The sequence below is a fragment of the Anguilla rostrata genome, chromosome 3 (assembly GCF_018555375.3).
Source record: "Anguilla rostrata isolate EN2019 chromosome 3, ASM1855537v3, whole genome shotgun sequence".
Taxonomy (NCBI): domain Eukaryota; kingdom Metazoa; phylum Chordata; class Actinopteri; order Anguilliformes; family Anguillidae; genus Anguilla; species Anguilla rostrata.
Window position 1 is genome coordinate 72,041,576 of NC_057935.1, and position 12,500 is coordinate 72,054,075.

Genomic DNA, 12,500 nt, shown 5'->3' on the forward strand with positions numbered 1-12,500 from the left:
AGTCACCGGCAGCGATTGTGACATCAGCATTAGAATGCTCAGTTAAGAACGCTCTAATCACACATCTGTGACCTCACTGCTCAAGGGGTCAGAGGGTATGTACGCAGCCGTGAGGCGAGACTCTGTTGTTTCTGTGGCGTGAGCTCCGTGCATCGCAGATCTCCCGCTCGGTGAGAGCAGCCGGCTGGACTCCTGTGCGCCGGGCGGGGCAGAGTGACCCCCGCTGCGGAAGCTTTATTGCCTGTTTGTGAGCAGTTCTCATTTTAGCAGCTACCCTATACCCCCCCACCCCGCTCCTCGGCCCCCTCCACCTGGCCCCCCAGCCCCGGCCCCCTGCTGTCCCGCTCCAAAGACACAATTTACAGCTTGTTGTTCCCAGCAGCTCGCTGTCCGGGTGCTAAAACACACGGCGGATCTGGGCTCCTCATGGCAGAGCTGGCCGTGGCCTGCGGTGGAGATTTGGGGGGGGGAGTAGTGGGGGGGGGGGGCAGTGGAGGGGGTTAGGGAAGGAAAGTAATCACAAACTGAATGTATTTATTGCCACCTGCAGCAAGTTTGCTTTAACAGCATCCTCATCTGCACAACGCACTGAATAGCTCAGTGTCCACCAGCACGAGGAGCAAAGGCACACAGTATATCTCACCACACACACTCACACACACTAACACTCAACTCACACACTACACACACACACACACACACACTCACACTCACACCACACACACACACACACACACAACAACACACACAACACACACACACACACCACACACAACACACACACACACACACACACACACACACACCACACCACACACAACACACACACACACACACACACACCACACACACACACACCACACACACACACACACACACACACACACACACACACACACACACACACACACACTCACACTACACACACACACACACAACACACACACACTCACACACACACACACACACACACACACACACACACACACACACACACACACACACACACACACACACACACACACCACACCACACTCACACCACACACACACACAACACACACACACACACACTCACACACACACACACACACACACACTCACCCACACTCACACACACACACACACTCATCACACACACACACACACACACACACTCACACACACTCACACACACACACACTCACACCCACACACACACACCCACACACACACACACACAGTCACGCACACTTTTATGGGGGCTGTAAAGCTGGCTAAAGGAGTTTGCTAAGGGGTAATAACTCGGCAGCCTTTTGTCCCCCCCCCCCCCCACATACTCCCGCTCTGTAATGTGGATCTTGGGACCGCCCCGCTGTGTTGGGGGGGGGGGGGGACAGTCTGGCTGGCCTCTCAGCAGGTGAAAACCCATCTTCCTCTAAGATCTGATGGCAGAGCTGATTGGAGGTGGAGTTTAGTGCATATCTGGGCTGATTGGGTTTGGAGGTGGAGTTTAGTGCATATCTGTTTTGGGGCCTCAGTGATGATTTATGACTGTCTGATCTTTTTGAAGTTGTCCCAGGACAGCAGACAGAGATCAGTGAATGTGTCCCCAACCAACCCCCCCCCCCCCCGCCACCCCAACTCCCCCTGTCGGCCACATTAGTTAAAGGGGGGGGGTGGGAGGGGGGTTTGCGAGTAACTGTCACTGCAGCACATCTCTGTATCACCTCTGCGTCGCCCCCTGGAGCCCGTCCACAGGTCCGCACCGGATCCGGCCCTGAGGAATGCTGGGAACGCAGGGGTCACCGTGGGAACTGGGCCAGCCCCCTCTCTCTCCGCGCGGTTACCGTGCCGACGCCGCGCGTTAAAAGGAGAGAGATAATGAGCCGCTCGTCCTGAGAGGCCTTTTTAAATGGGACGGCGGTTTTACTGGCTTTTACTCAGAACCCTTTTAAAGCCCCCATTACAGCCGGGACAGGCTGCAGGTTTATCGCGTACCACCTGATGTCAAAGCTGGCGGTTTATTGGTTGATTTGACTCTAACTCACGCTCTCTCTTTAACGGGTTTATGAGCTACCTTTCGCCTCTCGTGGTTCTGCTGTGGACTGATGTCAGTCAGGGTGCTGATGTAGTGAACTTTTTACGTTGGTGTCACACACAAAAAAGACGCACAGTCAGAAGATTGGAGGGGGGGACATTATGTGAGTTTTCTACAGTGACAGCCTTTAGCGGCTGAGTGGTCTGTCCCGCTGACCCCCCCCCCCCCCCCCCCCCCCCGCTCGGTACATCTGCCTCTGTAACGGGCCAGTCCAGAGCGCTCCATTACCGGGGAGAAACTCCCAAAAATAACCCCCAAAAACGAGCCGCACGTCACGCCCCACGGGCTCTCTGTCCCGCGTCAGCAACTAAAAATCTAAAAATGATGAAGTCCTCCGAGGTCTGTCCTAACTGTCCTCTGAATGCCAGTGTCAAAAGTTTCACAGCTTGGCAGAAACAAGTGAAGGCATGGAGATGTGGGGGGGGGGGGTGCTGTCTCCTGGGGGGTGGGGGCTGTGGAACGTTTAAAAAATAAATAAATAAAAAATAAGCCTGACTTGAGCAATACAGGGAGCTGAGTGTGTCCTGAGCTGGGGACAGTGTGTGTTGAAGGGAGCATTCACCACTGTTTTTTTTCCAGTCCGGTGATGGAATCTTTAAAAATAACATTTCTCCCCCCTGTCCTGACACTATCGAGTGGCTACGTTTCAGGGTCCTGAATCGGCCCTCTTAGACCTATTCATGCCCCCCCCCCCATTCACTCTGTTTGGGGGAGGGGGGGTGGGGAAGAACAACAATCAGCGACCTCCGTCAGACTCCTCTAACAGGGTCCCGATTTAGCAGCACAGCCTGTATCAACACCCGAGTGTTTCCTCCACCTCCGCTCGGGAAAAAGTTAAAAATGCAAATCCAAACCCAAATAAACACACGGGCCCAGGCCAGAAAAAGAGCCTCCATTCACAGCGAGGGGGGGGCAGGGGCGGGGCGGGGGTGTGGGGTGGGGGGTGAGGGGGTGGGGTGGGGGGTGGGGGTGAGGGGGTGTTCCACTTGTTGCCACACACCCGACGTTCCCAGGCATCGCAGCTCGGATTGGCTGTGATAGATTCATTTCATTAAGAGGTTTAGATTTAATTACTCCTCTATTAGCCTGTGCTTTTTTTTTTCCCCGAGTCGTGCAAACGTTTTGGTGCTGGCGGGCATCTTTCCGATGCTCTGCGTTTGTCGGTGCGGAATTCCACCCCGATTTGTTTACCCCCCCCCACCTCCGTATGATATTATTGGGAGGGTAGGTGTTTGTGTGTGGGTTGTGTGTCCAGCTTGCCGTGTTGCAGTAGAGCAGGGGTGATCAACCATGTTCCTGGAGATCTGCTGTCCTGTAGGTCTTCTTGTCAACCCTAATTTGCCACGCCTGATTCTGCTAATTAGAAGCTCAATGAGATTTCGAGCTGTTAAATGAGGTGTGCTTTGTTAGGGTTGGAGTGAAATCCTAGAGGACAGTAGATCTCTAGGAACAGGGTTAGTTACCGCTGCATTGGGGGGGGGGGTTTGAGTTCTTGTCTCTGACCGCGCCCCCCTCTCCGGTTCCTCTCTCCGCAGGCTGTGCCTCGATGCGCGGGACCCCTACTGCGGATGGGACCGCAAGCAGAGGCGCTGCACCACCATCGAGGACAGCTCCAACATGAGCCTGTGGACCCAAAATATCACCGTGTGCCCGGTAACCCTCACCCTACCCCTAACCCTAACCCCCTACCCATGCCCCTAACCCTAACCCTAACCCTGCCCCTACCCCTAACCCTCTGGACCCAAAATATCACCGTCTGCCCGGTAACCCTCACCCTACCCCTAACCCTAACCCCCTAACCCTAACTAACCTACCCTACCTACCCCTAACCCTGCCCCTACCCCTAACCCTCTGGACCCAAAATATCACCGTGTGCCCGGTAAACTGCCCCGCCACCCCACCACCCTCTTTCCCTAGAGCTCACACAGTCATCCTATGTGATGTCACATGACTAACAAGTGTGCTCAGTCATGTGACATTATCTTGGATATCAAGCACTATCACTAGGAGCTTCTAGGACATGGCTGCCCAGCCCTGTTCCTGGAGATCTACCATCCTGTAGGTTCTCCCTCCAACCCTGACAAAGCCACACCTCATTCAATAGCTAGAGATCTTGTTGAGCTACTAACTGGTAGAATCAGGTGAACCAAATCAGGGCTGAAATGGAAACCCTACAGGACGGTAGATCTCCAGGGGCAGGGTAGTGCAGCCCTGCTCTGGCGTATCTTGGTGCTGGAGAATCGCGGCCCGCTCTCTGACGCTGTTTTGTGCTCAAACCCGCTGCAGCTGCGGAATCTGACCGTGGACGGCGGCTTCGGTCCCTGGGCGGCCTGGCAGGCGTGTAGCCATGACGACGGCGACAGCAGCAGCGCCTGCGTGTGCCGCTCGCGGTCCTGTGACACCCCCCCGCCCCGCTGCGGGGGCCGAGGCTGCGAGGGGCCCGCCATCGAGGTGTCCAACTGCTCCAGGTACGAGAGCCCCCCCTCCACACCCCCCAAATAACCCACACCTCACCCATCACCCCACCCCCCCAAATAACCCACCGCACCAGCAGCTCACCGCTCCCCCATCCCTCACCCCTATCCCCCAGGCCTAACCCTACCCCACCACCCCCCCTACAAAATAACCACACACCAGCCATTCTGCTTTCTCTTAAAGGAGCAAAATAACTGCAGTTTATGAAAATGAAAGAGAACAGACTGTGTTAATGACTTCCCCCTCCTCGCCCCCTCGCCCCCCGCCCAAAGCCTTTGTCACGCCGCCTCTGCGTCTGCAGTCTTCGCCCAATTAGGATGATTGAGCGAGCGGCGCGCACCCCTTCCTCTGAAACCGATAGACTGCCTTTGAGTCCGCGCATAACTGTGAGAGATTAAGAGCGCGGTGGTGAAAATTGAATTGTGTTTTTACAGGAAGCGGCAATTAAATCACGGAAAGTGCCGCGGCAGAACAGAGCACTCAGCAAATTGCGCGGATGTTTTTACGGGCCAGTTTCCCCTCCTCAAACCAGACCCGTACCTCTCTGCTCCGTGGCCCTGGCCTCCTGTTTAAGGGGGAACCCCTGGCACTTCCAGGGGCCTTCAAGGACATTTTTACCAAAAAAAATTAATAAATAAATAAATGTTTGGCAGACATCTGAACCCCCTCGACATCGATATGAAAATGATATTAATGCTTCCCGTTTGGGAATAGGGTTCTGGACTAAGGAAATGAGAAGCCCCTGAGCCCCTGTCCCAAATGAAGAAAAGCCGTTGTCTTCATTGCATAAACCACGGGGCATTTCTCTTTTTTACTGTGTTACTTTATTGGTTGGGGCGGCAGTGTAGTATAATGGGTGAGGAACTGGCCTTGTAACCCACTGGTGGGACACTGCTGTTGTACCCTTGAGCAACGTGCTTAACCTGCATTGCTCCAGTATATATATCCAGCTGTGTAAATGGATGCAGTGTAAATGCTATTTGGGTAAGATAAAGCGTTGAAAGCTGTAAAGTGCGACATCTCTGGACTAAGGAGCGCGTCCTGACCCTTGAATTGTGGCCATCCTGTAATGTCAATGATAATGCTAATGTAATAGGGGTGGCGTTTGGGCGTTCTGGCGTTGCCTTATGTGCTGTGGCTTTCTTAGTTCATGCTGCTCTGCTTCCTCTTTTCCTGCAGGAGACGGGGCTGGACCCCCTGGTCCTCCTGGGGCCAGTGCAGCACCAGCTGCGGCATCGGGTTCGAGGTCCGACAGCGCTCCTGCAACAACCCCTCCCCCCGGCACGGGGGCCGCATCTGCGTGGGACAGAGCCGGGAGGAGAGGTGAGGGGGGGGTGGAGGGGAGGGGGGTGGGGGGGGAGGGGGGCTGGACAGAGCTGTCGTAGATGGGGGTGAGTGTCGGGGGTCCTCCTGTTCGGAGGGGGCACAGTGTGAGGCTCATTCCAGTCACCTAACTCCTAAACTCTAGGACTCCTAATCCATACACAATCACCTTTTCTGCAGCGATGTGGAGACTGAGCGGTGAGTAGCGGGGTGAGTGGCGACCGCACGTGGGTCCTCTCGACGGTCCCGTCTCCACGGCGCACGCCCCTCTCCTCCCCTCTCCCCTCCCCTCCTCTCCCCTCCTCTCCTCTCCCCGCCTCTCCCCGGTAGCGCTCTCGGGGAAACAGCTTTGGGGAAGATCGATGCGCCCCATCGCAGCCTTCGCTAAATCGGACTCTAATGAACACCGCGCCCCCTTAATGAGCCCCGGCCCCTTGTTCTTTAACGGTCTTTTAAATTATTTGGGCTGTCTGTGGGGGGGGGGGCTAGCCGCCGTGTGATTTACCGCCCCCGCGCTGCCACTTCAGACTTTTGTTTGCCGGCGAATCGATAACCGGGCCGCGGTAAATCCTGCCGCTCGCGCCCATCGACCCCGACGCACTCGCTGCCCGTCCCTTTGTGACGGCCGAGGAGAAAGGGGTCGAGACAATAGAACGTTCTGGTGCGTTCGGGCCGCTTTGTGCGGCTGCTGCTTTCAGAGCTTCGCCGACGGTAATCATCGGCGCCGCATCGGTATGTGTGAGGCGCCGCGGAGACGCGCCGGGGGAAGGATGAGGACAAAGCGAGGGATGGAAATCCAGCGCACTTACGTCCCGGAGAACAGAGGGATCGTTTCGCCGTGTGACCGTCGGCGTTTCGTTCCACGGGTTCTTTTGTCGGACCCGACGGGTCGAAACGTTGCCCCACGCGATGCAATGGAATGAGATGAAATGAAATGAAATGAAATGATCGCTTTTATCGTCTCTGAAGCTGAAGTGTGTGTGCTGGTTTGTGCTTATTTCCTAATATGAGATTTTAACTTGTGCAAAAGCACTTCTTGTGAGTGTGTGTTTATTCTCTTATAGTAAGGTAATATAACTAAAAAAATGTCTAAAAAAAACTTTGTATCAGTTAGCTGTGTAATCCTTTAGGAGTATGTGTGTGTGTGTGTGTGTTAATTCTCTAATAGTAAGGTAAACACTGGTCCGTATCAGTGAGTGTGTGTGTGTGTGTGTGTTAATTCTCTAATAGTAAGGTAAACACTGGTCCGTATCAGTGAGTGTGTGTGTGTGTGTGTGTGTGTGTAATGATTGACTGAATGATTCGGGGGTCCTGGCTGTCTCTCCAGGTTGTGTAATGAGAAGGTGTCCTGTCCGCTGCCTATCTTCTGGTCGTCGTGGGGATCCTGGACCAAGTGCAGCGCGGAGTGCGGGGGAGGGGTCCACTCCCGGGTCCGGAGCTGTGAGAACGGGAACAGCTGCCCGGGCTGTGCTCTGGTACGGCTGGACTACATTACCCACGATCCTCTCTGCTCCAAAACACGGCCCTCTGGTCTGTGGGCACCATAGAGCTCTATCGTATGAACTCTATGGTCAGCACTCTAGCACTATGCAATGCCATGTAAATATAGTCTGATTCAGCTTGGGGGTGCAGTTTGACGACAGGTTCCCTACCTAAATTGCTTAATGCAAGTAATTCTTCTCCGTTTGATAATAGACTATTTAATGAGATGTGTTTATTGTTTAATCTGGAAAGACTAAATAGTATTGTAATTTTATGTATCTTCTGTTAGGGGAGCTGTTTTATCCACGTAATTGTCCATCGCCTATGTTGTAGTTGCTAGCTAATGTCGGCATAGTTAACTATCGCTGTAAAGTCACTATTATCTTTGTGCCGCGAGGTTCAAAGTTCATTGGCGAATAATGAGAATACAGAGGTTCCACTAACTTTTAGACATCTTTATTTTCAAAGCACAGGCCATGAAAATTCAGTTCGATTTAACAGTTTGACGTTAATGATGATCTATTATTAAATCAGGCATTGGATGCAGTTCATCAAAGAGTTTAATAAGCATTTTCACTGGCAAATACGTCAGTAAAATAATTAGACTGGTCTTGTAGTTGTTGGTCAGACGTAACTTGCAACTCCTTGCATGGTTCAAACGTGGAGCTTTCATGTGATCGATATGCTATTTTCATTTATGTGCTCAAAGTCAAAGCTGAGCCTTAGTCTGTCTGTTCTGTGTGCACTTTGGGTTTAGGATAAGTTAATGCAAGCCGTGGGTGTTTCCAGCTGATTGTCCTCTCGTGATATTGCTGGGTCTTGAAAGGTTTTGCAAATCAATACAGGAAATCTCAAACGGAATTGAATGTCAGGATTAATATACCATGTTTTCCGAACACAGTTTACATTTGTCCTCTGCATTTAGGAAAAATAAATTGCCTACATCCACGATGCATTTTTTCATCACTTTAGTGTAAACAAAATGCATTTGAACAAAAATAATCCCTTCATAGACTGTCTCCTGACAAAAGTGTGAGTAAACACTTTTAGAAATATTTGATAGTGGGGTCTTTGTTTTCACAGGAACCGTGATTTTCATTTGACCTGCTTTTTCTGTGGAAAACGTTTTGGTCTGGTTACAGCCCTGGTTCTGAAGTATACGTTTAATTCTGAGCATGAAAAGGACTGTTTCTCTCTCATTTATAAACCTATTCTCTCTCTCTCCCACGCCTGTTCCAGCTGAGCTTCTCACAATGGACTCAGCCCTGATCCCCCTCCTCTTCAGGAGCAGAAATCTTTCAAGATTTAATTAAACAAATTAGGAATTGAATTGTGGGTCTTATTGTATTAAGCAGCTGAACGCCCAGCCGTGGAGCACAGGCTGCCGTGGGGGGGCCACAGGTTTATGGGCTCGGCTCAGAACCAAAACCCCGACCTGCTTTCACAGCAGAAAAAGTAAACTATCACAGATAAAGGGATGGGTTCTGTGAGAGAGAGATGGTTAGGGGTGAGTTCTGTGAGAGATGGTAAGGGGTGAGTTCTGTGAGAGACGGTAAGGGGTGAGTTCTGTGAGAGATAGTCAGGGGTGAGTTCTGTGAGAGATGGTAAGGGGTGAGTTCTGTGAGAGACAGTCAGGGGTGAGTTCTGTGAGAGACAGTCAGGGGTGAGTTCTGTGAGAGACAGTCAGGGGTGAGTTCTGTGAGAGATGGTAAGGGGTGAGTTCAGTGAGAGACTGTAAGGGGTGAGTTCTGTGAGAGATAGTTAGGAGTGAGTTCAGTGAGAGATGGTAAGGGGTGAGTTCAGTGAGAGATGGTAAGGGGTGAGTTCTGTGAGAGACAGTTCAGGTGAAGTGGACATGGCAGCAGAGCTGGAGCATGCACAGTGGCTCCTGACTCACAGTACCCCCCCCCCACCCCCCCATGTTTTCAGGAGTACAAGGCCTGTAACCTGGAGGCGTGTCCCGAGGTGCGTCGCAACACCCCCTGGACGCCCTGGATGCCGGTGAACGTGACGCAGGGGGGGGCGCGGCAGGAGCAGAGGGTGCGGTACACCTGCCGCGCCCAGCTGCCCGACCCCCACGAGCTGCAGTTCGGCAAGCGCAAGGTGGAGACGCGCTACTGCCCCAACGACGGCTCGTCCGCCTGCGAGACCGACAGTGAGTCCGCGCCGCCCCCAAACCCCCCCCCCTTGTTTTGTCTGTACAGCGCTTTTTACAGAACACTGCCGCACAAACGCTTTACAGAGCAACAGAAAAAGAGCAAAAAAAACAGCCCTGAACCCCCAAATAGCAAAAACATGAGGTGAAAAAAAGAACTCCCCAGTGGGGAGAAAAACACTCAAATGGTGGCGAGAAAAAAACTCCCCGATGGGAAGAAATCTCTGGAGGAACCCAGCTATGGGGGGGGGGGGGCTCATCCTTCACTGGTTGTCCCTGTGCAGCATGGGAAAAAACTCACATCCAAAGCAGTGGTCCCAAGCACGTAATGTCGTAATGTTTTCCTGAAGTGAGGTCACTACAGCCCTGCACCTTATGCCACAGCTACACTTTTTGAATCTTTTGATCTGTATTTTCTTTGTCGAGGCAGTTTCCTCTTGCAGTTCTGACCGAGCTGAACCTCAGACTTTGCTTTTAATGAGGTTCCAGCGGCCGAACAGAGCTGAGGTTTCCACAGGCGTTGAGTTCCAAGCAGCCTGAATGAGCTTCTGTTCTCTCACCAGCTCGGAATACAGGCTGTTCCCCCGAGCCCTTCATCACTGCAGCATCGTCTTCCTCCTTCATCACACATCGTCATGAAAGGCTTTTCTGAACCAGAAATCTGTGTGTGTGTGTGTGTGTGTGTGTGTGTGCATGTGTGAGTGTGTGTGTGAGTGCGTGAGTGGGTGAGTGGGTGAGTGGGTGTGTGTGTGCGTCTGTGTGTGGGTGTGTTCGTGCGTGCGTGTATGTGATTGTGTGTGTGTGCATGATTGTGTGTGGGAGCACATTACACACACTTTATAAGTCCAGAAAAGTCCATTGCAAGTACTTTTATGACAAAACTAGGCAGAGAACAATCAATTGTTTGAAAGGTTAAAGGTTGCACTACAGAGCAGAGTGAATTCGGGGGAACTCAGGTCCTCCTGTTTGAGAGGCCGTGCAGCAGGAACTCTCTCCGATGCACAGGAAGTGCTCCGTCGTGACCTTGAATCGCCAGAGTGGCGGCGGAATCGGGCTGAGAAATGACCCGCTAATAAAAAGTGAAGGCCCGTTTCCACGAAATACTTTCCCGAAACTAAACGGGGGAGTTTGCAGAAGCGTCTTCTTGGCGGGCACGGAGGGAGTCATTACCCGGAGAGAGAGGGCGAAATGGCCGCTCGGCGCGCGTTCGGGTTAGCGATGTGTTCCGAGGCCCGCTTCATTTACCGAGTCCGGCCAATGAAATCCAATCTCCTTCCTGCAACCCGAGCCTTAAATACAAATGCGTGCATCACATAAAATTCATCAGCTGGTTTTTTTTTCCTTCCCCCCACTTAGCTCTTGATAGCTTGTGGAAGACATCGGAGGCTGTCTTGCCCTTAACGATCTTGTCTTTTACATAAATAACCCTTATGCAGGGAAAACAAGCACCAAACAGCTCAGGGTCAGTGTGCAATCCGGTCTTTTCTACGCCAGGGCAGTGAATCCTGCTATAACCGTGCGCCTCTTCTCCTCCGCGACACGGGAATTGAATTTAACAACCTGAAAGTACCGATCCTTCTTGATTAACTTTATCCAAATTTAATGACAGCTTCCTCTGGTTAAAACTGCCCTCCAGACAGGCTTAAATGAAGGGCATTGTAGTGCGTTGCCTGTGTTAATGTGGGTCTGTTATATGTGTAGCTTTTCTGAGGACAGGAAAAGATGTGCAGTAACCTATATGTGTAACCTGTGTAATAACCTGTATGTTTAACGTGTAATTACCTGTGTGCATCACGTATATAATAATCTGGATGCAGAACCTGTGTAATAACATGTGAATAACCTGTGTAGTAACATGTGAATAACCTGTGTAATAACCCGTGTGCGTATCCCGTGTTTGTAACACATGTATAACACATGTAATAACCTGTGTAATAACCCGTGTGCTTATCCTGTGTGTGTAACCTGTGTGTAACACGTGTAATAACTCGTGTAATATCCCGTGTTCTGTAGCTCTTGTGGAGGACCTGCTGAAGACGGGCCGGCCCGTGGTTCGAGCAGCGGGCACTGGGTGGTCGTCGTGGGAGACGTGGTCGGCCTGCTCCCGGGACTGCGCCAAGGGCTATCGCACCCGCAAGCGCACCTGCGCCTCACCTGAGGGCAAGAGCGCCGCCGCAGCCTGCGCTGGGTCTGCGGTGGAGTACCAGGACTGCAACCCGCAGCCCTGCCCAGGTAACGCACCTGCTGCACCTGCTGCACCTACTGCACCTACTGCACCTACTGCACACACACACACACACACACACACACACACAGACTGCAACCCGCAGCCCTGCCCAGGTAACACACCTGCTGCACCTACTGCACCTACTGCACACACACACACACACACACACAGACTGCAACCCGCAGCCCTGCCCAGGTAACACACCTGCTGCACCTACTGCACACACCCATACGCGCACACACACACACACACACACACACACACACACACAGACTGCAACCCGCAGCCCTGCCCAGGTAATGCACCTGCTGCACCTACTGCACCTACTGCACACACACACACACACACAGACTGCAACCCGCAGCCCTGCCCAGGTAACACACCTGCTGCACCTACTGCACCTACTGCACACACACACACACACACACACTCACACACACAGACTGAGGCTGGTGCTGTACGGCTCCATTAGCTGCTGCTAAGTGGATAATTTGGGCTGTTAGCTAATGAAGTGTTCAGTGCTCCTGGGTGCCTCCAGGCCTTCAGCCTTCTGTTAGGCTTAAACGGCCTCCAAGGGCCTGCTCCCTCCCTCTCTCTCTCCCCCCTTTGCTCCCTCCCTCTCCCTCCCTCTCCCTCTCCCCCTCTCTGCTCCTTCCCTCTCCCTCTCCCCCCTTTGCTCTCCCTCTCCCTCTCTGCTCCCTCTCTCTCCCTCTCCCCCCTCCGCTCTCTCTCTGCTCCCTCCCTCTCCCTCTCCCCCCT

General features: G+C 52.7%; 1 protein-coding gene across 3 annotated transcripts in view; it reads left to right on the plus strand.

Annotated features, from left to right (window-relative positions):
• sema5ba (sema domain, seven thrombospondin repeats (type 1 and type 1-like), transmembrane domain (TM) and short cytoplasmic domain, (semaphorin) 5Ba) overlaps positions 1–12,500 on the plus strand; it is a 142,110-nt gene that overhangs the window by 114,082 nt on the left and 15,528 nt on the right. For all 3 annotated transcript variants that reach the window (XM_064329668.1, XM_064329670.1, XM_064329669.1), the window contains exons 12-17: positions 3,615–3,732; positions 4,366–4,547; positions 5,734–5,877; positions 7,205–7,352; positions 9,289–9,514; positions 11,528–11,746. In XM_064329668.1, the coding sequence (XP_064185738.1) occupies positions 3,615–3,732; positions 4,366–4,547; positions 5,734–5,877; positions 7,205–7,352; positions 9,289–9,514; positions 11,528–11,746 (1,037 nt within the window). The remainder of the gene's footprint in view (positions 1–3,614; positions 3,733–4,365; positions 4,548–5,733; positions 5,878–7,204; positions 7,353–9,288; positions 9,515–11,527; positions 11,747–12,500) is intronic.